Consider the following 26978-nt stretch of genomic DNA (forward strand, 5'->3'; position numbering starts at 1 on the left):
AATATACAGAGAGAAAAAAGAGGGGGAAAAAAAACCCGAACAATTCATCCAAAGTATGGAGATAAAACAGTATCCTAAGGCACGTGGCAGTCTTTGAAAATACGGAAGCTCTCAGCCAACTTAAATTATTTGTTGTTTTCCTTGCTCAGTCCACAAAACTGTACAGGGACACAAATGTTGTGTTGCACATATATCTCCCAAGTAATTCCTCAGCACACACTGATGCGTTAGCCCGATGCACAATTCTTTTTTCCCCTCTGTTTCCAGGCGAGATCCTAAAACGTGGTTAGTTAGTTGCTCAAAGCCTCTATTTTTAAAATACACTTGGAATTCAACTAGAGATAATTTCTTTTTTAAAGAAATTGTGGGGCCTCGGGGAGAAGGGGGTGGCGATTCATTAGAAAAGGTTGGTAAGAGTCGTTTGTGAAGGGCTGTGGGGCTCGTGGCCCTCCAGGTTGCCAGGCACAGAAGTTAAGACTGACGTCACAGTCGGCAGGGTGGGGCTAGTCAAGTCTGTGAGGGTGGTGGGGGTGCTGGAGGGGCTGAGTGAGGCGTTGGACAGCTCCGAGGCGGGCCCCGACGGCGTCCCTGTCTGCAGCGTGGCATCTGATGTCTTGTCCACGCCCGTGTTTTCCTGCCGTAAAAGGTTGCGTCTGAACTTGGCCCGGGCATTCTGAAACCAGACCTGTGTGGGCCCACAGAGCAGGACTGATTAGGGAAGGCAGGAGGGATTGGGAAAGCAACCCTGGGCTGCTCAATTCTACTAACCCCCTCCACCCACCACACCCACTCCCCATCCCCGAGGTCTAGAAAGTCCGGGCCACATTTTCTGCTTGCAAAATAAAATTAAATTTTATTTTCCCTGGTGGCTATGATTGGGTCGCTCTTCCTGCCAGGAAATTTCTGAGCTGAGCCTCTTGTCATGGTACTGAGACTGAAACCTTAAAATGCCACCACGCAAATGTGGCCAGTGTAGAAAGGATAGCATGCAAGAGACTTGAAGACTTAGCAAGCAAGCAAGCAAGCAAGAAACAAAGAAAAAAGGGAAAAGATTATTGATTTCATATTGAGATAAACTAATTTGGACATAGTGGATTAAACAATAATACTAAAATTCATTTTATCAGTTTCCTTGTAGTTTTCAATGTAACCACGAAAACTCTTTAAATACATGGCTCTTGTCCCATCTGTCATTGAAAATACAAACCAGACTGAGCCATATAAAGTTGAAAGATTGGGGGTGGACAGTCTGCTCCACAGGTTCATATGAGTACAATGTTTTTAAGTGTTTCAAAGTCAGTCTTCATAAATACTAGACTGGCATGAAGAACATGGAAATGAAACAACAGTGAATAACTAGGAAAAAGGTAGCCAGAACCCCACTTGCTCTCAGCAGGAGAAGCCCTGGAGTGCAGAAAATACCAGGGAGACAGACTGAAGGTTTACTTTCACTTTTTCTGGAGTACATCTCTCTCTCTCTCTCTCTCTCTCTCTCTCTCTCTCTCTCTCTCTCTCTCTCCTCTCTCTCACACACACACACACACACACACACACACACACACACACACACCCCTACCTGTACATGTCAGTAAAGATGCCCACAAAACTCACCTACATTCTCACCGACCCTCTGACTATAGCAATGCAGAGACCCTGAGGTACCCAGGAGCCCATGCCGTGCTTAAGAGGAGTTGCAGGAAATCCAGGCCACTATTGGGGATTAGGGTAGTTATTCCTCCCAAAGGAATAAAGTCCAAAAGGCAGGGCCCCTTCATTTCCTTCTGCATAAGAGAACCCCTGGCCAGATGCTTCCCCATAAAACAAAGGGCCTTGGGGGTTCTGAAGGCTCCAGGCTGTCCAGTTGCGTGTTTCCAGATGTGTCTGCCTCTGCCTGTCTTCCCAGTGTCTCTGGCAGGGGTGGGATGAGCCAGCTCCTGACTTCACCCCCAGGACCACCCCAGCAGCAAGAAGCCTGTGGCCTCAAGCCCCCTCAGACATCCTGACACAATTCAGGCTCAATTGGCAGCAGCTCAGTCTAGCAGGAAGGAGAGAGATGTTTCCTATGAAGTGGGGAACCAAGCTGGCTCCCTAGAAGGGATTCCCCTCAAGGAGAAAGCACATTTCTCAGCTGTCTGCCTAAAGGAAGCTTATCCGTCCTTTGGCGGGGAAGGGGGCTAGCAGATCAATGTGAGGCTTCAAAGACCACCCTTAGCATTGCCCATCTAGACAGGTCCTGCCCTGCTGGCTCTCAAGAGTCTTCAGTGGGAGACTGTTCGTGTGGTATAGGGGGAAACTGGGGAATAAATGGATGGAGACAGGCCTAAGAGAAACTTCCTCACAGTCACATGAAGGTCAAGCAATGAGAAAGGCCAGCCACTGTCCTGGCCTGCACATGTGGGCAGGAGCTGGAGTGGAGCCCTTTGGGTCCTGGGAGTGGGCTCACTGTTCATCCTCAGGGGATCCAGGACCTTAGGAAGGCTGGAAGCCCTCAGCTGCCTCCTGCTCCCTATTTCCCAGGCGCGTTGCCCCAACAGCTCATGTGTAAACAGTGACACCATCTTCACAGCTGCCTTCTTGGATTTACAGGATCCCAGGCACTAGGAATCTGCTCAATGGAAATCTAAAGTCAACTCTAAACCTAGCTACTCCGGGTGGGGATTCACCAAAATCCAACTGTAGGCATTTCAAAAAGTCCCCTCCCCAAAGAATGTTGAGGGCAGGGATCCTGTCCAACCCTAAGTCTATGACAGAGAAAATGAAGATTAAATGCTGCTGCTGGGGCTCACATGAGAAATAATGATGCTAACATGACTTGTGTTAGCACCTTGCCATCCTGTACCCTCCTTGGTTAAAGCCTGAGACAAGCCAGACATGGGGTTTCTATTACTAGTCCCATTTTATAGATTTAAAAGTTACTTACCTATGATCATACAGTGGCTAAGTTGATTGAAAGCAGGACTGTTTGCCCTAAAAAAGTCCATGCTCTCCCTACCATGTGACCCTGAATAGGACAGCAAGTGGATGGATGGATGGATGGATGGATGGATGGATGGATGGATGGATGGACAGATGGACGGATGAAGCAACTTGGGCAGTAGAACAAGCATTCCAGACCTGGCTCTGCCATTGACCACCCACGTGAACTTCAACTAGTCCCTTTCCTCTGGGCCTGCCTCAGTTTCCTTCTTGTACAGAAAGAGGGTTGGAACAGGCCACATCTCTGTGACTTCTTATGGTTTGGATGGGCTGGGATCTCAGGGCAGCTGTGAGTAGGACATAAATGATCTGTTCCACCTACCCATCTTCCTAAAGCCAGAGCCCTAGCTGGTCAGCTGCCTTAAGCTCCACTCTACACACAGTAGCTCTGGGGTTACACTCTGGGGACACAAATAATACCACTGAGAATGAGTGCCTCAGCCTGGCACAGAATGGATGCTGAGAAGTCCGAGGAGAGTGATGATACACCATTGTGGTGTGTGGCCCTTGTCCAGGCTCCAACTGTTGGAGGAGCTGTTTTCTGCTCATTAACCTCCTTCCCTGGATTGCTTTCATCATAAAGACTGGGAGAGACAGGTGTGATGGTGTCTGCCAGCAATCCCAGCGCTTGGGAGGTAAAAGCAAGGGGACTTCAAGATCATGAGTTCCAGGACAGCCTGGATGACAAAAGGAGACCCACTGGACAACCCCAGCAAATACCCTGGAACACTAAGGAATCAATCCAAAAGGTGAAGCCTCATACCCAAAGATACCATGACATTTTTTAGCACATCAATGGTTGTATCCAGTGTCAACCAGGTAGGCTGGGGAAGCATGATACAGCCACTCCACCAAGCTCTGAAGAAAATGTCTTACAACAAAAGAGAAGGGGTGAAGAATTACAGCCTCTTAGTATGCAGGAAGCTGAGTAAAGAGGATTGCCATGAGGCCAGTCTGGGGGCTATAGAGTGAGTACCAAGCCAGCTTGAACTACAAAATAAGAAAGAACACCCCAAAAATCTGGGGACCTACAGAATACTTGCCTAGCATACATTAAACCTTAGCTTGATCCCCAGCACAGTATAAACAAGATGAGGTATCACATGCCTACAGGTAGAGGAAGGAGGGACCAGGAGTTCAAGGTCATCCTAGCTATATATCATGTTCAAGGCCAATCTGAACTAGAGCATGTCTCAAAAACAACAATAATAACAACAACAACAACAAAAAAACAAAAAACAAAAAAAAACCCTGCTTTGGAAACAAATATCAACCCGATTATAGCCTCTGGTGTTACAATTCATGAAGATGATAATGGTAGGCATTCTTACTCTGTAATAAAGCCAGACACTATCTGAGCAGAGCTCTCTAAGTGCTCCGTCTTCACTCATGGTCCTTGTAATAATCCTGTGAGGTAGGCTTGAACTATTAGTGCTAGTTTATAGGTGAGGGGACTAAGGCACAGCCAGAAGAGGCAGAACTAAGGTGTGGATGGATCCCTTCAAGCTCCATCCTTAACCCTGGCCACATAGCCTCAGAATGATGAATCGCTGGCCTGCGTTTTCACAGCGGCCCTGCTCCCATATTTGGCATATGGATTTGAATGGTAGTTCTATTATTTTGTAAACTTTTTAAAAAAGGTTTCTTCAAGGAACTAAAACCAACAAACACTGGATAGAACTCAAGAGCTCTCAGTGCAGCCTCAGTCTGTCACTGAATTGCTGTGAGGCTTTGGGGAATTTCTCCACCTCTCTGGGCTGAGGTGGCCTCTCCTTCATAGCTCAGCGGTAGAGCACTTGCCTAGCATGTACAAGATCCCAGTGTGGATCCTGTGACTGTAAGAAATGAAACAAAAGATTAAAGGCAAGTCACCTGTGAAACTCCCTCCCAGTGTGTCTGCCTCTATCCTGAAGTTGTCCAATGCCAGACAGGACAATGACCATTTTGTAAATGGGAACCAGAGGGCTCAAAGAAACAAAGGTGCCCCCCCACACACACACTGATTACACTCAGGGGAAACTTGTCTTTCTGTATCCAACAGGTGAATGGCTTCATGGCCAGTTCATCCAGTTGCCCCAGCACCTAGTGCCAGGAGATAGAGTAGGAGTAAGAGACAGCTAAGCTGTGGATTCCACGTGTCCCTAAGCCAAGGAGCTTGCCTCTGGCCTCCAGAGGCCAGCATGTCAGACTCCTCTGTATTAAGACTGAACTGTGAACTTCCATTTAGTCTAGACAGCTGGAAGAGAGATGTTCCCTACTTGGTGACCTTTTTACAGATGAAAAAGCTATGGCTCAGAGAAGGAACTGATTTGTCCAAGACACACAGCAGGTGAAATAAACCAGGGGATCTTTCTGAGTCCATGTTTTTCTGAACTCCAGATCTCCCCTTTTTCCCACTACCCCACAAAGAATCTGGAAAGAGTGAAGTTACTAACCAGAGAAAAGTCTTGGGTCCTCAGTTCAGGCTGACCCTGAACTAAAGGAGAGGGAACAGAAAGGAGGGTCCCCTGTCCTAGCCCCAAGACCAAAAAGTCTGAAGGAAATGATCAAAGGAACTTGAACCATGACTGCTGGGAACAAAAGGCCCAAGCCCAAACAGTGGGAGGACTTGGAGAGTAGCAGGATGCCTTTGAGCTTTCTGCAGCTCCCTTGCTATAATCACCTAGTCCTGGAGCCCGAAGCTGAAGGGGTGCTGGGCTCTAGGCTCTGTCATGAGCTGCAGATCTCTGAGATCTGTGCTCCTACAGCACAAATCTCAAGCACAGCCCACCACCACCACCACCACCCCACAAGTTTTGTTTTCCTTTCTGCCCGATTCACTGAACTCTCTTAAGCTATGCAGCCCTTCTGATTTGTCAGCCTCTCGGCTTTCAATCCCAGGACCTGAGGCTGAAGGGTGGATAACCCTGTGGCCTGGACTTCAATCCCAGGCCCTGTCCTCACTGAGACACCACATTCAGGTTACATAGTCTCTCAGATTTTTGTTTGTTTGGGGTTTTGGTTGAACTCTCTTGGCGCGGGGGGGGGGGGGGGGGTGGTGTTCTGCCTTGTATCAGGGGAAACAAACAGGTCTAACAACCAGGACTGTTCATAGAGTTGATCACATCACCAACTTAATGTTATTTTTAGCTAGCATCCACTGAGCATAGAGCATGTTAATTCAGTAGTCACCCACAACACCTCAGCAGCACCTCCCACCTGTGGCATGGGTGGGTAACTTCTTGTGTGCATTTTACATAGAATAAACTGAGGTTCAGGAGACTTAAGACATTTGGCTAGCTCTGGGGATGAATTTCAGAAGAGCAGAAAATTTGAAATTGGTTGTTCCAACATGGCACCACAAGTTTGGGCCCCAGGCTAGAGTTCTCAGCATCTTTAGGGGTGTGGAGATCCCTCAAAAGTTCCAAATCCTGTCTATCAAAAAAGTGCCCTTACGTAAGCCCAATTCCATTGGACCCACAAGCACCAAGTCGCTTCCCCCCATCCTCCAAGGCGGTTGCCAAGCCACTCCACACAGCAGGTCTATAGGCATACACACCACCACCAAATCTTGCTTCCTGGAAAGTCTGAGAGACAGACAACATAAAACAAACAAACAAACAACAACTACAGTCCAGAAGACAAATTAGAGCTGCCAGAAGAAAACCCAATAAAGAAAAGAATGAACCGAGGCTAAAGGAAAGAGAGGAGCGACTTGAGGCACTAACCACCGTCTCTTTTTAGGTAGTAGGTGGAGACAAAGGAGGGCTCTGGATTGATCGGAAATACTTGAAACTCTTAAAACATGAGCAAGTTCGAGAACTTTGAGTAATAGATGATGACTAAGAATGGTTTACAATCACAAATAAACAAATAAATCAAGTATGGAGACAGAGGGCCACACAGAGAAAAAAGAGGATGAAAATAGGGAATATGTGACAGCAAGCAAAAAGGTTGACATTCTAAGACAGACTACCAAGGTAGAAAAAGAAGGCTGAAGGCAAACAGGAAGAAGGTTCTTCTAAAGTCCTGCTGGGTGTGAGGCTCTGCCTCAGGCTCTGGCCCCCACCCCGGCCCAGCTGACCTGGAGAACTCTCTTGGTGAGACCGGTCTTCTGCGCGAGCTGCTTCAAGTCCTTGGCATCGGGATTGTGGTTAATTGCAAAGTAAGACTTCATTGTCCGAAGCTGGTGGTGCTTGAAGGAGGTGCGCATGCGCTTCGTCTTTTGGCTGCTAGGGTAGGGCTGGTCCCGATCCAGGTGTTCCGCATCGTTCTCGTTACAGCTCAACGCTAGGAAAGGGGCGCAGAAGCCACAGGTGAATTTCCTGACTCTGCCTGGTCCTCCAGTTCTGAGTCCACACCCTCACCGATCACTGACAAATACATCTAGTCTGGGAACCCAGTTGTGTGCCCATACAACGTTAAATGGGGAAAATGTCCCCATTTTCAATATGGAGAAAATGAAGCTCTCTGAAAATATGACCTGCCTGGAAAACAGTGGATTCAAACACAGTTCTTGGAAAACAAAACACTCAGAAACCATCCTGTTGCAAGAGTAATGGGAAGGACATCAGTGGAGACTTGTTGATAGCTTTTGGGATTTCATATGCTGCACTTAAAGGCTTTCTCTTTCTCTTTCATGTGTATTTATTTTGTGTGTTGGGGGGGTTCTCGGGGTTGAACTTGGGTTCTACAGAATTGGCAGCAAGCCCCTTGACCCACTGAGCTGGCTTGCTGGCCCCTAAAAGGCTGTCTTTGCAAAGGCACAGCTGCTGGCACTTAAAGCCACTCTTCTCACAGCTGTTGAGACTGTGGCTCACAAAAGGAAGCCCACAGTCTCTGAGCCTCTGATAGGTTTGTTACAGACCTGCGCTCTTGTTTCCCAAGCACCCACTAAGGAAAACCCTTAGCACTAAAGGGCACTAGCACCCAGAAGTTGCTGACTGACAGCTTCCATCAACTCTTCCTCCCCAAAGGACTGTGTGGCTCTGGGCCCCCAACACTGCTACTGTTAGAACTGCATCTTCTAATTTAATCTTCAGCACTGTCCTGCAGGCTGTTACCAGTTTTGTAGAAGCAGATGGGGTTCAAGGGAGTTAGTAGAAGTTTGGCCACCTCAGGGAGAGCACAGGAGGTAGACTCTTACTGGAAGGGGAAGGAGCTGAAGAAGGAGAGCAACACACATTAGATGCACACCTTACACTCTGGCTTTCTACATGTCACTGTCCCCATTTTGGACGTGAGAAAACTGAAGGCAAGGCAAGGGAGTCGCTCACACACTAGTGAAGGCCGAGCCAAGAGTCGACACTGGAGTCCCCGCCCCATTTCCTGAGTGAACACTTCCAGGGGAGCCTGCCCCATCCCGAGGGGTTTTACTGGGGCCTGGGGAGGGCTCTTGGTTGGGAAGGGGTTAGAAACTTTGAGCATCAGTAACTACTCAGCACATACAGGATCCCTCAGTAACTCCTATTTCATCCCAAGTCACCCTCCTTAAGAAACCAGGAAGGTATCTTTCACCATAGTGCATGCCTAGAATAGAGGTGTCAAAATTAGCAAATAAATGTAAATAGTGCCCAGTTAGATTTGAATTTCTGATAAACAAAAGATAGTTTTTGATTATCCTATGTCCCAAAGATTGCAGGGGACCAAAATATCATAAAATTTTATCTAAGGTTTATATGCTGCTCGGAACATTTCTAATATTTTGCCCAAAATTCAGAATTAAGTAGCTATCCTGACAACACGACCTAAGACACACTCTCCGGGGACCTCCCTCTCCCCTTGCCCCAAATGCCACTGCCTCTGAAAAACTCAGACTATTTGGGTCTAACTTCTAAGTTTGAAGCTGTAAGCCAGGGGCGACACTATATCGGGGGTTTGTATCCATGTGTACCAAAGCATCCGATGCCCCTTCCTTCTCCAACCAGTGTTCCCACTCAGAACAAGAGTGAAGAATTTAAAAGGGATCAGACCGTGACTCCCGCTAGCTAGCAGCACTAAACCCCCTCAGGGAATGGAACCTCTTCTTTCTCCAAGTCCTCAGTTCTGCCGGGGTGGGGCAGGCCTCCCCCGTGGGGAATCTCTGGGATCATCCCTCTACCCAGCCCCCACCTGGGCCTCACTGCTGTTAATGAGCTCCGTGGGGACCCTGGCGCCCTGTAGGCCCAAGGGAGGTGCCCTGAGCACGGCCTACTGTGGGGGAAGGTGGTATCGAAAGGAGAGAGAGCGCAGAGAGACAGAGGTAGAAAGCTAGAGAATGGAAGGGGGAGGGGGCAAGATGGACAGAGCCAAGGGAAAGGAGTAGGGAGGTAGAGGAAAAAGCAGTGGCGACTGGGGGGGGGGCGTGGGGGCCGTGAATGGGGAGTCCCGGAAATAAGTGGGATATGTGGTGACAGAACTAATCTTGGGGTTCAAGGAGACAAGGACCCTAAGGAAAAGACTTTTCCAAGCGGCCATTGGCTAGGAAGTCGCGCCTGCTAGGAAGAGCTGAGGAACGGACCAAGGTGGCCAGGCCAAGGCCCTGCAGGCGGTGTACGCTGGGGTTGGAACTGTAAGAGCCAAGACCGCAGAGGAGGCGCTGGTGCTCCGACCCCCCTCACTCGCACCCCTAAAGCCCGGGGCCGTGTAGGGATTCCCCAAGATCGGGTCTGGTGAGGAGCGAGGGGCTGAGAGGAGGGGAGAACCAGGGCTCCCCCCCTTTTTCTTCCTCTCAATTAGGCCGATTCAATGGAGCTAAAGAGCTCGTAAAATCATGAATAATTTACTCGTGATCTGTTATTAACCCATCGGGTTTCGAGCTCTTGTCGCTGGGACTGAACCTGTAATCAAATCTGACTTCGCCTCATTTTACTAAAGACGAGACTGTAGGTTCAATTGTCTAAATAATGGATTGGAATCAAATCAGTAATTACGCCGCTAGACACACACACACACACACACACACACACACACCACACAATTACGCCGCTAGACACACACACACACACACACACACACACACACACACCCCACACACAGCTGGGGCTTGGGGAGGCCGGGCCGACCAACGGATATGCTCTCGACTCCAGCGGCCTTAGTGCGCCAACCGCGCCGCAAAGTGCACGTCCGGGGCCCCTCGCGGGCTTTGGCCATGGATTGCGCGCCCCGGCCGACCAGCAGCCTTGCTCCGGGTTCGAGGAGATCTGTGTCCCCCCCCCCCACACCCCCTCTGAGGCGGGAGCAACACGCCAGGACCAGAGGGACTGAGGGAGGAGGGCGGCCGCGGCTCCCGCCCCGGAAGGACTTTCCGATCCTGCTGACCAAAGCCTAAGTCGCCCTACCAGGGCCTCGGGGGCCCCCGGACTCCCGCTGTGCCCCTTCCCACAAAACGCCCAGCTCCACCTCCCTCGGCAAGACAGTCTCCCAGAGCGCGGGTTTGCAAAGTGTCCGTGTGTCTGGCCCCTGGGTGCGGGGCGCTTACACAAGCAACCAGAAGCATGCGTTCCCCTTCCACACGAACAGCCCACAGCCTCACCCACCGAGTCCCGCGTTCCAGCCCCAGTTGCCCCACGGCGCACGCTGCAGCCATTTCTCTCCTCCCCGCCTGGAGAAGAGGAAGGAGGCAAGAGACAGATCTGGGGAAGCCTGGCTGGACCCGGCAGGCAAAGAGAGTTACCCTCTCTTTCCAACTTAGTCCCGGGAGCCCCGAATAAGTGAGCCACACAGCCACCGCCTGTGGGCCGAGTGCCGCTCCTCCCTGGACTGAGAGTCCAAGAGGGCCAAGGCCCACAAACACAAGAGGAACAGACAAACCGAGAAACACAGAGGCAGAAAGAAAGTACGGAAGGGACGGACAGGAAAGAATGTGGGGGCCAAAGAGAAAAATGTAGGCTAGCCGAGGGGCCTCTCCGTAGCCCGGCTACCAGCCACGTCTTCCGGCTGCCTCCTGGGAAGGATAAGGCTGAGCAACAAAAAGCAAAATTGAATCTCTAAACCTCTCACTCTTTTTGCACAATCACAACCGGTGCTAACCTTATGTGTCCAAAAAAATCAGACTACTACCCACACATCAGGTACCCTGGAGCAGACCCACACGCTTTCTTAGGGGAGCTGACGCGCCTGATAGAGGCCGCTGGGTTTGTGTAGAAACCGGCCTGAGCCGGATCCACTCTTTATTTTGGGGATGTAAGCTCTAAAGAAACGGCATCTATAGCAGTACTTTGGACAAATTTTACATCGCTGAACCAACCACCACTTTACCACTTTTCTAACCGGGAGTTGATTTCCCCCTCCCTAATCGGTCCCAGTACCCTCTATCCAGCAATTTCGTTGGAACGGAAAAAGGACCTACTTCACTTGTCCCTTCCTTCCCTAAGCAGTTCAGACTATTTAAAATCCTAAGGGCCCGGACTTCTTCCTTCCCCACCGCAGGCTCTCTCCAGCCTGGGGTTTGATTTGGTTTTGCACTCCTCCCCATCTTGTGATTCAGACTAGAGGGAAAAGGAGGAAGAAAAGAGATCTCAGCATCCGATTTGTTGTTACAAACTTAAGAGGGAAAAAGCTGCAGATAAATTAGTTCGGGAGTCAGGCGAGTTCTAAACCTTCCCGGGCCCTGAGGACCTTGGGCAGATGTTGTGGGGCCTTAGAACCTCCACCACTGTCCAGAGCCGGGACGGTGAGAGAGTACGACTGAGCTCTCTGGAAAGGCCGGAACTTCAAAGAAATGCTGCGAATGGAGACCCCTGCAGCCCACTGTGAGGACTCGCCTACTCCTGTTTCTTCAGCAGCGGCGGCGGCGTGAGCTGCTTGCTACGAGGGGCAGGGAAATCTCAGAGACCTGCCTGTGCCCCAGGATCCGGCTGGACAGAAGGATCCATAGCCTTTGCTAGTATAACAGCTCTAAGCCTGCCGCCCTGGGGACATTCCATATGACCGGGCTGCAAGCCAAACCCAAAGGTGCCCTTGGCCACAGCCAGCTTTTTCTCTTGGGACCCTCACAGCCTAGCTCTGGTAGTCTCCCTACCTCAGCCGCGCTGCCACTCTGAGACTGTTTGGTGTCGGCGCCGCCTGGCTTACCGCGCACTTTCTGCACAGCAAAGCGCGTTAGGCAAACCAAAGGCGTTTCCAAAATACAATTTCCTAGCGACAAGGTCCTGCACCTGGGTCACCAACGAACTACTGCATTCTCACCCAGCGCTTTAGTCGAAGGAGAACCGACCAGAAACCAGAGGGCTAAAGTTCCTCCTACCAGACATCCTAGAGCTTAGGGCCTGGAAAGCCGGGGGCCAGAGTACCTGCTGTAAGCCAACTTACTGAAATCCTTCCCCGACGCGGCCAAGGCTTTCATACAGTCTTGCACTCACCGGCATTGTAAGCTGCCAGATCCGCCCCGGGTCCCGGACTCTTGCGCTTTCTCGGCCTCCCTTTCTGCACAGTGCCCACGCCGTTGTAGTAGGGAAGACCCAGTGGGTTAGCCCCGGCTGCGCCCAATCCTGCACTCTTAGCCGCGGCGGCTGCCGCTGCTGCCGCCGCCACGTCGGCATGGTTGAAGTGTGCTGGGTATTCGCCCTGCAGCAGTGCCTCGAAGTGCAAGCGGCAATAGACCAGGCTGTCCTTCATGCCGAAGTGGTCGCCGGTGGTCAGCATCTTGTTACACGTGGTGCATGTGAAGCAATTAAGATGATAAACCAAGTCCCGAGCACGCATCACCATCTCTGAGGCCGAGATGCCCAGGTGGCAGCGGGCGCAGCGCTGCACAGAGAACCGCCTGTGGGGACCATGGAGGGAGGGGCTGTGGGGACAAATGGTTGGGTACCCCCCCATATCCCTGTACTCTTCCAGGTGCTGCTGCCATTGGGGAGGGGATCCCCTCCTCAAGATGGACAGCCTAGGCTTCACTGAGAGGATTAGTAGAGAGGGAACTAGATTTTAACCCAGGCCTGGCCCTATCTGAAATAGTTTCCCTTGACCATTTTCACACCCACAAAAAAAATTCTACTTTACTCGGAATCTGAGCAAGTCTTAGGAAAGACTTTACTTAGAATGGGGAGAAACTCCCTCACTTACCCCTTCCTCAACCTTTGCCCCTGCCCTCCAGACCAGCACCTGGGAATCCTACACACCGCTGTAATTTGGAAGAAACAGAGATGGGGAAAGAGACATAGAGACGGAGACACACAGAGAGAATACATAAATAGACCCTAACTCTACAGCTGGCGGGAGAAGAGGGGCCTTGGTTCTCCCTCTTTAGCCCTGGCCAACTTTTCTCGCCACCCCCACCCCTAAAGACTCAGACTGCTGCACTATCCTGTCTCTCCCTCAAGTTGTTTCACATCAGCCAGGCTGCCAGAGTTTTTGGGTGTTTCCTTCTAACCCTTCTGGTTGAGTCAAGAAACTTCAGAAGGGAAGGGAGTGTGAAGACCCCCCCACACACACCCAAGCTGAGTTTTTATGCACCCTAAATTCAGAGAGGAGGGCCACTTCAGCTTTTCTGTTCCTGTGCGTCATGATTCTTTCCAAGAGTGCCCAAAATTGCTAATGTAGAAAGCTGTTACCAAATTTGGTGGATGCTGGCTTGGAGAATGAGGGTCTCGGGTAAGGCAACCTCTACTGGAGCGGAAGAAAAGGGAATGGAAGGAGGTTCAGGCCGAGGCCGCGGGGTCTGGGTGGAATCTACCTGTAGTAGTCTTCTTTACAGTAGATGCTGCCGTCCTTGCTGAAGCAGGTGAGTTCTGAGTCCAGGTTGAGCTTACATTCACAGCACTTGAGGCAGCGCATGTGCCACTGCTTGTCCACTGCCAGCAGGTAGTATCTGTCAGAGATCTTGCCCCCACAGCCAGCACACAACGCGGCTCGGTCACTGCTGATGGATGGCATGGTCTACCGAAGGAGAAGGTAGAACACTGTAAGCGGCAGCCTACAGCTGTGCTCCCACCAAGAAAATCGCCCTGAACTCCTTCCTTGGCCCAGTTTAGCCTTGAAATTCGCCTACAGGGAAGTTTGGAAGGACAGCCCATTTTCTCCATCTAACAGGCCGGATCAGAGCAGCTAAAGGTCCAAGCTACAGAGCTCAGCTTCAGTTTCCAGTTCTAAGTTGTTCTTAGGCTTTAGGACTCCCTATTCGTGCCCTTGCCCCTGGAATGTCCCCGCAGCTTTTAAGTACTGGGCTAAAGGGCCTCTTCCCCAAAGCTCTCCAAGGGAACTCCTCAAACTGTTTATTAAAAGCGCTGGGCTCCAGTAAAGAGCTAAGGGGTAAAGTAAGGTGAGTATTAAAAGTCACACTCCTCTTCAGAAAGGCAGCAGGGTTCCTGGCCCCAAGCCTCAGTAGTCCCTGGATCCTTAAACCAAAGGTTCAGTCAGGACAGGTCCAGCAACTTCTGGCTCTTCTACTACACCACCAGCTGGGTCTTGGGAGAAGGTTAAGTGGGATATAGGGCTACCTTCCAAGAGGGTGCAAGGCAGGTCCAATCCGAATCTTTTCCTGACCAAATTGAGGAGCGGGGGTTTATCCAGAAAGAAGGACTGCTCAGGGGAAATTGGGAGGTCACTGAGTTGTGGCTCTCGCTCTAGAAGGGAGAAGCTTGGGCCAGGCTTCCCACCTCCTCGGTCTCTAAAGGTCACTCTGCAGCCGCTGCCTAGGCAGCGTCTACTAGTCTGGCCCGGGGGAGAGGCTATTTGGGGCCGGGACGGCGGAGCCAGGTACCGAGAACCTAATGGAGTCTCCTTCCGCAGAAGCCAGGCCGGAGCCTGAACTCCGAACCATTGCCTGGCCAAATTTGGCCAGCTAGGAGCACCGGGACGCGATCAACGAAAATTGCTAGTCCAGAAATCTCAAGGCCCTGAAACTGAGCTAGGGAGAGAGCCCAACTGCCAGGAGACTGAAAGCGACGCAAACTAGCTAGAGCCACGGGGCTCCCACCGGTCCTCTCTTTTCCTGAGGCGCCAGCGGCAGCCGCAGCAGCAGTGGTGAAGAATCAGGACTGAGGACCCAAGCGCCCGGCGAGGGGAGAAGAGAGTGGCCTTGGGCTTCCACTTCTAGAGCAACGTTCTCCTCCACCCTCGGGGGCCTGATCTGGGTTTCAACCTTGACGCCCTCCTTCGCCCCAGCAGCCAGTTTTCCGCTGAGCCTGGCGCCCGGGGCCTCGCACCCTATTCGAGGATCCCCAGCCTCGGTCCCATGCGTCTCGAAGGACTCTCCCTAAAGTTCGGGGAGCAGAGGCGCTGGCCGGCCCCGCCAGCTCCCAGCTCCCAGCCCCAACTCCACAGCTGCACGCCTACCGTCTCCGTGTCGCCGCGGTCGATCGCGGAGCTGATGGCCGGAGCCTCGCTCTTGGCCCTGCGGTCCATCTCGTCGATGACCCCGTGCACCTCGGGGCCCGACAGACTGTGGAACAGCATCGCGGCGGGACCGGGGACGCGGCTGCCCCGAGGAAGGGCTTGCCCTTCGCCTCAGCTGCCTGGCGCTCCCGGCGTTAAGCGACCCGGTGCATTGCCACCGCGGCCCCGGCCCCGCCCGAGCTCGGCTGCGCCCCCAGGCCAGGCTCCGGGCCCCGGGCCCCCGCGGGCCAGGACGCCTCCCGCCGAGGCGTGGGGGCAGCTACATCGTGGGGCGCCTGGGCGGCGGCGCCGAAGCCAGGGTCACAAGGGCAGAGGGTGAGGTGGGGGCGGGAGACCAGGGCAGAGGTCGGCGCCCGCTGCGGGCGCTTTTACGCCGCGGGCATCGCTCGCTAGGCTCTGGCGCTGAGGGCGCAAATCAGGGGCGCAAACTCTGCCTCGAGAGGCGGCGGCTGCAGTCGGGGTTCACCCTGGAACAGCGAGGTGCCTGGGGCGGCCCAGATGCCTGAATGTCTCTTTCCCCTCGGGGTGTGTTCCCAACCAAAGGCGAACTGGAGTAGGGGTCTCTGCGAAGCCTGCGAGCTGAGCCGAGCCACCGGGAGAATTGAAGAGGAGGAGGAGGAAGAGGAGGAGGAGGCGGAGGAGGCGGAGGAGGAGGTGGAGGAAGAGAAAAAGGAGGAGGAGCAGAGTGGGAGGAGGAGCTGTCGGCCGCCGGCCCAGCCGCGCGCTACGCTCTCCCAGCGCACGCCGAGCTCAGCCCTGGTTCTGCAGTCCGCGCCAGCGCAAGCCTCCGCGCCTTTTCTACAGCCGCGCCTGACATCACGTCCTGCCGCGGTGCCATTGGCCACCCGGCGCTCCAGGCCTTGGCAGCGCGTGCTCCGGGAAGGCGGGAGACCCAGAGGGAGGGGAGAGACTAGAAGAGGAAAAGAACGCCGAGAGGAGGTGGTGGGAGCTGGTGGGCGAAGCTGGAGGAGGGAGGGAGAAGGGAGAGCGCGGGGTTTGGAGTTTCTAAGCTACGAACAGTTTCCTGTGTTTCATCTGGAAGGAAAATTAAACCTTTCCTGCCTTCTCTATCCTAAGAAAACGCAGCCAACGGATGCGTGAGGAGGTCTCCATTCTCCTCTTTTGCCTTTGGAACCGGGGGTGGAGGGGCAGAGAAGACAGGCCCAGAATACAGTTTCGAGAGCCTTAGGCTGCTTCCCGCGCGGCTCCACTTTGGTCTGGGGCACTGCTCTCCCGACTATGTGGGCGGCGGGCGCAGGCCTCCTGGGGGCCAGGCGCAAGAAACGCGGGATCAATGACTCCTACGGGTAGAGGACCAGCAGCAAATCCTCTCTCCAAGCGAGCTAGGGACTGTACCGTCACGCATGTTGCTCCTGGATTTTCCCCAAGCCTCTCCAGTCTGGAAGAGTAGAAGTCTTTAGGAAAATCTTTATGAAATCAAAAATGAAGCAGGGAGTCCATTGCTCTCCCTTGTATGTGCAGTGTGATCCCAAGAAAGTGATTCAACCTCCATTAACACTATTTGATTTTCTCAATGGGAAACAAGAAGGTCCCCTCCTTTTGGGTGTCTGAGTCTGATGAAAGAAAGAAATGAATGGAAAATGCCTGGAACATAGTAGGCACTCAGCAAATTCCTTAATTGCTCCCTCCTTTTCCTTTCCTATTCAAAACCTTCTCACTCTGGGATACACTTGGCAGTTCTTAAAGACCACAGAACCATTCTCTTCCTATGGGGCACTCCCTTCCACGAGCACAGCAGCCCCCCTCCACACACACACCCTATGATATCTGGGTCCACCCAGCCACCTGGTTGCACAAGGACCAACAATAACATGGCCTGCCCAGCAAATCCCAACTGCCATGCCGGACTAAGTCTCTTGGCTGAACTGAGGGCAATGGCCAGATGTCTGGTGAACAGGGATTCGGGATGTAAAAAAAAAAAGTGATTTTGAGTGGAAAAAAAGAAAAAGGGCAAGTCAGTTACAGAACTCTTCCTCAGTGTCCATTTTACAAATTACTTTCGTTCCCTGTATCGGGGGTGGGGGTGGGAGTCTGAAATGTCAGCCTGGCACAACCAAAGGGAAGCCAGGACCTCTGCAGTTTATCTGACAGGGCACATAGTTGGGGCAGCATGAAGTCACACTATCCTCATACTGTTCAAAACTTTTGCACATGAATAAGTGTTACACTTGTGGTGCTCAAGTTTGTACCATGTTCATCTCTTTTGGCAAAAATACAGCCTGCACGAATTTTATCTTTGTTGGCAAAACCATAGCCAGTACTAATGTACACGGATGTCTACAGGTGCACATCATATCCAAGGAGACATCTGGAGCACATCATATCCAAGGAGACATCTGAACACACACTAACACTTGTGTACTCAGGCAAGCCTACTTAATCTTCAATGAGCTCCTATCAGGCATATTTGCAAAAACTCTTCAAATTATATGTTTGCAAGTACACAGTGTATGTATAAAGACGCCCTAACTTGAGGGAAAGACTATCAATCTAAAGACAGAAATGTACATGTTCTCAGACGGTCAAATTCAATGATTGCATAGACCCTGGCCCACCTCTAGGAATATACAGGGACGTTATACTGGGGCATCTGGGACACTTTTTTCAAAGAAGTAGGAAGTGAAAATTAAATCTGGGAATCACCAGGGCTCATCAGGATGTCCCTCAAAGGGTAGGAAACTTTTATGACAAGCTTGGAATGTGTATCCTTGGTGCTGGATTGACTCAAAGGGCTGCTTCGTAGCTTGGGAGGGGGTACTTGGTGACTCTTTTTAAGAACTACCCAGGGGACAAGGAACTATACCCACAAAGAGATGTATATCATTCGGTACCTACCTTTCTGACCAGCAGTCCCCATCAATCCTTGGCCTGAACTTTCTGGCGGTTGGGACCGCCACCCAGGGCGCTTCTCTATTTATCCCTCTGCATCCGGCTGGGACGCGAAAACGTCAGTTTATTGAGGCTCAAGCGCATCTCCCGCAGCGGGGCGGCATCTGGGCACCCCGGCCCTGAGTTCAGAGGCCGCTAACTTTGCTAATCACTGGGGGACGTCGTTCAACTGCTTTACCCTGTCCTCGGAGACTAAGCAAGGCAAGGAACAGGCTGTAAACACAGATCCTGACACGTGAGTGACATTTACACAGTGCGAGGAGCCACAGCCAAGGGAGAGGCAGGGGGTGGGGTGGGGGTAATCAAGCAAGCACAGGTAACTGGAAGATTCACAGATGCATGGAAGGGCGGCCTCTTGACCCCCTCCTCCGGTCAAGGGTAAAGCATTCTCAGGTCCCGGTACCCTGAGTTTTGTGGAAGGTGACAGGTGAACGGGATTCAGGTCTGGCCACTGTCGCCACTGCCTACCTCCCTGCCATCTGCTTCCCGGCAGACTAGCAGACCCGGCGCATAATGAGGTAGCAGCCTCCAGCCGGCCACCGTGACTAACTCAGAACAAAAGCTCTCCTTCTACGCCTTCTCCAACAAAAGGGCCACCAGCCCCGGCGCTCCCCAAAGGCTGCGGGGCTACCGGCTGCTGACTGCGGAGATGCGGCGCACAAACTTCCCGGGGCTCCCGGGGTTGGCGGCGCCACCGAGCCGAGACCGCGGAGGGAGGAAGTGCCCTGCTCAGGGAGAAAGTGAGGCCAGGCCCGAAAAGGGGTGGAAGGGAGGAGGGCGCGGGCCGCAGCGGAACCAGAGTGATTGATCTGCTAGCTGTTCCCGGCGCTTCGTCCCGTTATTAGAGACGGCCAAACCAGGGCCACGCAAATACCCTCGGAATCGCCAACTAATTGACGCTGCAGGCAACTATTTCATTGTGCGCGCTGGTTTTATGTCTTCATAGCCGGTGATTGACAAGGTGTAATTAGACATCTCACTCGGTGATAAACATGGGCACCCTCCTCCCGCGGCATCAGGCCGAGTGTACCAGCAGAGGAAGCGATAGTTGACGCTGATATACCATTAAATCAAAATGAAGACGTTCAGAAGTGTGTGTTTGCTGTGACGCTCTCGTGGTTTATTTCTCAAATACGGCACCAACAGATTTACTTGATTTGCAAGTTAACTACAACATTAACTGGTTTTATTTATTTTGCTTCTTCCTTTCCTTTTCCTAGGCAGAGATGTTACTCTTGGAGTATGTGAAGACAGTTTGCTTTTTGACAAGCGAGCGAGCGGGCGCCCAGATTTCTGCAGCCTTTGGAGTCTCCCAGGAGGGAAAGAGAGAGAGAGCAAACCCCGGACTGGGGCGCCATCCCGGAAAGGCTTGGAGCAGGGGAACCGCCCCCTTGGCCCCGACTTTACTGCCTGGGGTTCCCGGCTAGGGTTCTACTAAAAGATTGCCTCAAGTTCTGAGGATGGAGCTGGGGTTTAGGGTTCCAGAAACCTTTCGAATAACAACTGTCGAGGGGAAAGAGGCTATGCCAACATTTCTTTCCAGCCTCACAGCCTAAAGAACTGTTTTCTTAAATCTGTTGGTTGGCCACAGTCACAGGGCCAATAGCCCGCCACTGTTGACTCTGTCTGTCCCCTGTGTAAAGCATAACTTCTCTATGCTTGCTTATACCATTCAGCAAATTACACTCCTTGCTAACTAAAGTGGATCTTGCTCAGGAAAAACATCTCTCTCTCTCTCTCTCTCTCTCTCTCTCTCTCTCTCTCTCGTTACTGTTACTGAGGCTGGTTACTCATTTCAGAAATCTGGATGCTTTACATTTTAACAAGGAGGAGGCCTAGTCTGTTTTGAGAGCATCAACTGAACAAATCCACCATCATCTGAAAATCAGTCTCCATGTTACCCCCACGTTCTCCCAGGAGACCCCATTTGGGAACACTTCCTGCGCTTTTGCCTCTTTCTAACCTCTGCTTCTTGCTTATGGAGCAAAGAAGTGAAATGATGATTTCCCCCCGCCAGGCAAAGGAATGTGGAGAGGAGGCAGCACCAGGAAAAGGCGGAGTTGGGGTCACAGGAATGGTAGAAAAGCCTTGCACCTTCGATAATGCCCTCCATCCCCAGGCTTGCAGGCCTTGTTCTGGAAAGCGGGAGACTGCTTTATATTGATGGGGGAGGTTGTCTGTAGCCGCTAATCTGCTCAGGGATAGCTCTTTATAAAACAGGCTCATTGCTTTGGTCAACTAGGAGCCCGATTCCTTCTCCTCCCTGAAGCTATCTGAACAAACTGCCTTCCTGGGCAGCAGCTAAGAAGGTTGGGGAACTAGCCACCATCCCCCACCCTACCCCACCCCGTTAAATGCACTGAACTTAAAATGAAACACCAAGTGTGAATTTCAGACTTGGACATGATGCATCAGGAAACGTGAAGGTTGGCAGCCCTTTCCTTCCCTGCTGCCTTTCGGTAGCAGGTATTAATATTGTATTAAATGTTATGGGAAAGTAAGAGCTGTGGAGAGGAATGTGCTCAGATGCAGTTTTGTCAAGGTTTTTATCTGTGATTATGGTTCCAGATGTAGAAACTCCCGGAGGAGGGAAATGAGGGGCTGCTGGCATGTGACATGTGTTTTAAGGTGTTTGGCAGTGTTTCTCAAAGTGATGACAAAATGTTCAATTTTATTACGGGGAATTGGTAAGAGAAATAGGAATTCTAGGCCAGAGATTGTTCACCTTCAGCAAAAACAATTTACCATCATTGATTAGGGTGTAGAAAGTTTGTATCTGGGCCTTCCTCAAATCACATTGCCAACAATATAAATGTCAGATCAAATTATTCTTAAAGAATAATTGCAACAAAATACACAATAGCTAATTTCATCCCCCCCCCTAATTTCCACAAAAAGGTATACCCTGCCCTGGAATAAAAAGGAAAGTGAATATTGCAACAAAAAGCCTTGTATTTCATGTGCTACAACTATATATTTTACCTAGAGGGTCAGTTCTTTTTAATCTAGTCCAGAATAACAACCAGTCCTAGAACATTTTGCTAACCCCTGCTCTGCAAGCAAGTCTTTCAGATTGAAGTGTGTATGCATTTGTGAGTGTGTGCGCGCGCGCGCAAACGCAAACACACACACACACACACACACACACACACACACACACGGTGGGGGGGGATAATTTTTCTCACACAGGGAACTAAAGTTGCTTAAATAGGAATCAGGAGAACTCTGTTGGAGAAATGGAGAAAGTAGGGATCGTGTCAGTGGGGGGGGGGGAGTAGATAAAGCACCTGGGGGGGGGCTGGCATCTCTTCTACTTTCACACACTTAATACTGGAAATATTTCCCACCAGCCTTTCTTTATTCAAAGGCATCTCTTCCTCTCTCTCAGAATGCAAGACACCCTAAACTCCATTTTGAGTTTCTCTATAAATCTTTTATGAGCTTCACATACACCAGCATTAATAGATTTGGGTGCCCAGCCATGGCTCACTAGCCTGAAGGTGGGTTTGGTAAATATTTCCACAGAACAGAAAGAGGTTTTGCCTCAAGATCAAAGTCCAAGAGAGACTGTACCCACTTTCTGACATTTGTGCTGCTGCGCAAGTCATCCCACACCTAGTGCACCCAATCCAAGCCCATCCTCTCTGTCACCCTAGCTGGGACACTGCTTTGGACTCCCCAGCTCTGATATGGTTTTACCATTACAGATCATACTAGTCTTTAACCCAAATTGCACTTTCTTTGGGAGTCCAGACACTTTCTCTCCTTAGTATGGGCGCAGACATTTTTCCAACTGGAATAATGAGTTTGGGAGAGAAAATAGCTAACATGACTACTATCTTATCCAGAGCTCTTAGCCAGACCCTTCCCCATCTCCAACCCAACTATCCCCCAGGTCTGATTAGCTGTCCAGAGAAGTTGCCATTGTCTCTTTAAGTGAGAATGAGTCATTTCCCACAAAGGCCACCGCTGAAGCCCAGCCACGAGGCCCTCCCCCACAGAATTTTTTTAATTCTTCCATTAATCAAAACAACTAATGTCCCATTTTTTATCTTTGCATGAATGGAAATCATTAGAGCCCTTGCAGGTATATGGGAAATTCTGTTTGCTTAAGTATTTACACTTTGATTTCCTATCGACTCATTTTTTTCAAGCATAAAGAGATTCAAACAAACAAACAAACAAAAAACCAAAATCTACGACACTTTGCAATGAAATATGAAAACTAGTTTGGAATGAGCTTATGGGGATCTCTAGTAGGAAGAAATGTTCAGAGGGTTCTCTACTAGCATAAAGCTGAGCCTCTGATAAAGGGGTCCTAGACACTTGAGGCAGACACTGATAGGTCAGCAGACTCAAGTTTTTAATTTGTGCTTGTTTGGAGCCAGATGAGCTCATCCAAATTGACTTTCAAACCACTGTGTCACCTCAAAAGTGAATAAGAAAAAAAAAAGGAGGAAGAAGAAAAAAGTCAGTGCACAAATGTGTCTATTTGAAATGACCCCATCAGTTGACTAGTCCAGCTTACATCTCCATCTCTGGGGGCAGCCATAATTAGAGTGATCTATTCTGCATTTACTTCTCTTTGGAAGCCATACATTACCCTCTCTCCCATGCTTGTTAAACAGTGCCACCTGCACCAGATCCAACAAAGCTCTCCCATCAGTCAGGCCCGGCTAAGAGTCCCAGACCACAGATTACCATTAACTGAAGCTCAATTGAATAGTTAAAGATGAGTAACCAGCAGTTTCCAGGATCTGCTTATGAAAATCTTTTCAGCAAATAAAAATATGAATTCCTCAAATTATCTTTTATAAAACTATTTCATTTTTTCTATATAGTAATTCAAGCAGCAATTAGCAAGTTGTTGAATTAATGAACTATCTTCTGTATGTCACCAAGGTGCCTTCAGCACAAATGTTTGTAGGTACTAGCCAACAAAGTTAATATTTTGTCACTCAAAGCCTCTGAAGCTGACCACCTTGATAGCCCTAATGGTATAAAAAGGATCTGAAGAGCCCAAGACAAGGCTAAGAAGCAAAGGACAATTCTCAGGAAACTAGCCATGGATCCAGAGAAAGGGAGAGTCAGAAGAAAGCAAGGCAGAAACAGAAGAGACAGGCACAGAATGAATCTGCATAGACATCAGTGGCTACAGAAAGACACAGGAAGTTTCCACAAACATAGGACAGTTTCTGACATTCAGATCCAAAGCTGATGATTTACACATCTTTAAGAGCCTCAAACCTCAATGTGGCTTGTTCTTTTAAAAGCTTCCTGCTTTGTTCCAAATACTGCTTATCGTTGGTATTGTCAACAGCTCTGCATCTGGGAGAGATTAATTAAGTGATAGGTCAGACACAATGAGGTGAAAGGGCATGTCCACCCAATCAGGGCTGATTCATCCATTTCAGGGTGGATCAACTTTTTTTTTTTTTTTTTTTTTTTTTTTTTTTTTTTTTTTTGAGAGAGAGAGAGAGAGAGAGAGAGAGAGGCCAATTTTGGTCTCAAGGGGGGATTTGTCAATAGGGATGTCTGAGCTCCTTTGGTGAGGGTACCTATCTGGAAAAGAATGTTTTGCAGACAGACAAACAAAAAACAAAAAACAAAAAACACAAAACAAAAAAAAAACAACAAACAAAACAAAACAAAACAAAAAACCTGAAAATCTGTCTTTTTGAGGTATGAAAACAAGTCCTAACTATCAATCCTGTCTGTATACTTAGGTTTTCCAGCCTGGGTGAGAGCTTATTTTCCTAAACATAATTATTTTACAAAATAGCTAATTGGATGGTTATAAATAAGATTGCTATATAACAACAAAAAATTGAAAGTTCATTTTTCACTCCCTTCTCCTCTCCCTAAAGTGTTTGATGCAAGGCAACTCCTTCCTCTCAAGTCCACTTTTAATGTCTAGAAGAAAATGAAGAAAGACATAGAAGGAAAGGGAGGAAGAGAGGAAATGAAAGAGGAAAGGGGAGGGGTTCTGGTGTCACGAGCTAAATTTTCCAAACCAATTAGAGATTATCTTTAAGTCTTCATCCTCCAGCCCTCCACACCTTTCTAAATAAATCTTTAATGTGAAATTAGTTAATTGGGGGAATCTATGTGGCCAGTTAGCGTGGTTCCTAATCAGAAGGGGTGGGGGACTTTAGATCCTACCCCAGAAATGGCCCCTCCCCATTTCTTCATTGGTGCATCAATGTGGGTCAAAACTGGTTGCAAAATTGTGTGTGTGTGTGTGTGTGTGTGTGTGTGTGTGTGTGTGTCAGACAGATGGACGGGCAGACAGGCAGATGTAAATTCTGAGCCTGTGAACAAGGCTGGGTCAGGTTAAAGTGATTGCTCTGGCAGACTCTAAGTAAGATATTTGGAATATTTTTATTCCATTCTTGAGCATGTCTGTTAATGAGATTCCCATTTTCTAAATTTTTTTCTTTTCTTTTTTTCAGATGGTGTTAAGCAATGGTAGGGATGTTATTCAATTGACTAGCCATTTCCCTTTGCCTGAGAAACCAAATGCTAGTTTCTTAGTTATCCAATTCTTTAAATCATCTGGGATCTATCTATATTTCTAAAACTGAGCAGAAATACTTAACAGCCTAATCAATAGCCATTGACCATTGGCACACTTCATGCCCTAACATGCACAGCTTGATCATGTATATTTGATCATTGAAAAATTCAGAGCATCTTTGGCAGTATATCAAGCTTCCCATAAAATAGTCTGTCTCTTTCTGTGGTCTTAAAAGAGAGTGTGAGTTGCTCTCTCTCCTGCATTCATCTATCCATCCATTTACACACACACACACACACACACACACACACACACACACACACAGAGACAGAGACAGAGACAGAGACAGAGACAGACAGACAGAGACAGACGGAGACAGAGAAAGACCTCCTTCCTGGAGAATTTATTGCTCATATATTTGATGAAGAACCAAGGTAATTAACTGCAAGGCTGTACATCTGGGCAGCACTTCATATCCATTGCAATAATAAAACACCTTTTTCACATTTAGGGGAAGAAAGGCTTAGTCTTGCCCACAGATTCAGAGGACCCCAGAGTCTCTGTGTGCAAGCCTCCTTGTTATAAATCCTGCCTTCCTCTTAAGTGATGGCACACACAATTGCACCAAGGGGCACTAAGTTTACTGTGCAAAAGCATTGCACAAAAAGCTGGTCCCTTCTCAAAGCTTTAGGATCAGCATGTGGTGGTTTGAAATATATACAGCTGATTCTTGCACCCCCAATCTGCTAGACAGCAAACTGGGGCAAGAGTCCAAGGACTTGTCCAGTAAAGGGCCACAGGATCCTAAGGGCTGATTTCCTGAGAATATGCCACTCTGATCTAGTTACCCCAAAAGGAGCCATTTGTGTCAAAATTTCTTATATTCAGGGCCCAGAAAACTGTTTCCAAGTTTCTCCATAAGGGAACCCACAGATACATTCAAATCACTCTAGGGATATGACCCAAAGAATACATCTGGTAGACCTGCCCCAAGCTCCCAGCATAAATCCTTAGAACCTCAACCCCAGAGACCACCCCTACCCCCAGCCTGGAAAAAAAATTACCTGCAGAACCTCCCATCTCCGGACTTCCTTGCTCTGTATTGCAAACTGTGCCCAGCACAAATTATTGGGGGGGGGGAGGCTCCCTCCTAAAAGCAGCAGCATCTGGGCCGAGGCTCCCTTCTTTAAAGGAGGGAGGACTTCATATGATAATATGTGTAATATGATATGGAATGACAGAATGCATGACAGTTGCCCATAATACAGAGAAGTCAGTCAAAGGACAGAGGGGACATTTGGATAATTACCATCCATTGGCTAGTCAATCACTCGAACAGAGAGAAACTGCACAAAACCCACAATGGAGTTGGGAAACAAAAGAGACCCGAGCCAGACTCAGGATTAACCGGTCTAAAGCGATCTAAATGCTTTTGTGTCTGAAGAACTGAGGCTCCCGGGTTGCCCGCCCCCCCCTCGTCCCAGGGAACTAATTGCGGGGATCAGAGATAAGGCTCTCTCCTTCCTTTCCTATTTCTTTGTAGACTGCTCACCACACAGTGAAAAACAAATGATTTCTCTCTGTGTGTTCATTAAACTACTTTAAAGTTAAGGGGTGCAGGAGGGAAGCTAGGTGTAGCCCCTGTCCAAAGGTTCAGAAGGTGCTAGAACAGGCTTCCTTGGCCTTAATTCTTTGTTTGAGGGTGAAGTCTCCCTCTTGGCCCCTGGACGCAAACGCTCGCGCACCTGACTGAGACTGGGCAGCTGCCTCCGTTCTGGCGGAGATGGAGGGCTGGTACCCGGCTTTGAGTGACAAGTCTCTCTGCGTTGCCCCCACACTAGAAAAACACCAGGCCCCTGCCCCGTGTTAAAGACTCCAACTGCACATCTAATTAAGTAGGGTAAAGGGGTAACAGAGAAGAGCGCCTAGCCTTCAGTATGGGAGGGTGCTGCCAACAGAGATGGTTGTAAATTGTGGGCAGAGAGAAATTCTTTCTAAACTGAAGAGTGAGAAAGAGGGAACAAACCTTTCTAAACTGGGAGGGAGAGAAAACATGCTTGTTGGGAAAAGGAATAGAGAGACCCACTTCTTGCTTAGGGAAAGGAGAAGAAATATGTCTCTAAAGAGACTTCAGAAATGGTGACTTTAGAGACCGAGAGATGATGGTGAGAGAGGAAGAAAATTCCTTAAAAGAGGTGGACCCTAGAGCTCCGTACCCGAAAGCCAGACCCTCCGCTCCCAGGACTGGAAGACTGGTAACTATCACCCAGTTCTTTCCAGG

General features: G+C 49.7%; 1 protein-coding gene and 1 long non-coding RNA gene across 3 annotated transcripts in view; one reads left to right on the top strand and one right to left on the bottom strand.

Annotated features, from left to right (window-relative positions):
- Positions 1-26978, bottom strand: part of Lhx2 (LIM homeobox 2) — a 27691-nt gene continuing 713 nt past the window's right edge. The window contains exons 1-5 of one of the 2 annotated variants that reach the window (XM_036183704.1): positions 15211-15924; positions 13610-13812; positions 12297-12700; positions 7040-7245; positions 1-685 (exon numbers count right to left, since the gene is read on the bottom strand). In XM_036183704.1, the coding sequence (XP_036039597.1) occupies positions 398-685; positions 7040-7245; positions 12297-12700; positions 13610-13812; positions 15211-15330 (1221 nt within the window). In that variant the 5' untranslated portion in view covers positions 15331-15924 and the 3' untranslated portion in view covers positions 1-397. Of the gene's footprint in view, positions 686-7039; positions 7246-12296; positions 12701-13609; positions 13813-15210; positions 15925-26978 lie in introns of those variants that run through there. The other variant, XM_036183705.1, reaches the window with a different exon arrangement.
- The window catches only part of LOC118581514, a 20688-nt gene continuing 20434 nt past the window's right edge, over positions 26725-26978 (top strand). Inside the window, exon 1 of the long non-coding RNA XR_004944709.1 lies at positions 26725-26952. This is a non-coding gene — a long non-coding RNA (uncharacterized LOC118581514). The remainder of the gene's footprint in view (positions 26953-26978) is intronic.

The sequence above is a fragment of the Onychomys torridus genome, chromosome 4, assembly GCF_903995425.1.
Source record: "Onychomys torridus chromosome 4, mOncTor1.1, whole genome shotgun sequence".
Taxonomy (NCBI): Eukaryota; Metazoa; Chordata; class Mammalia; order Rodentia; family Cricetidae; genus Onychomys; species Onychomys torridus.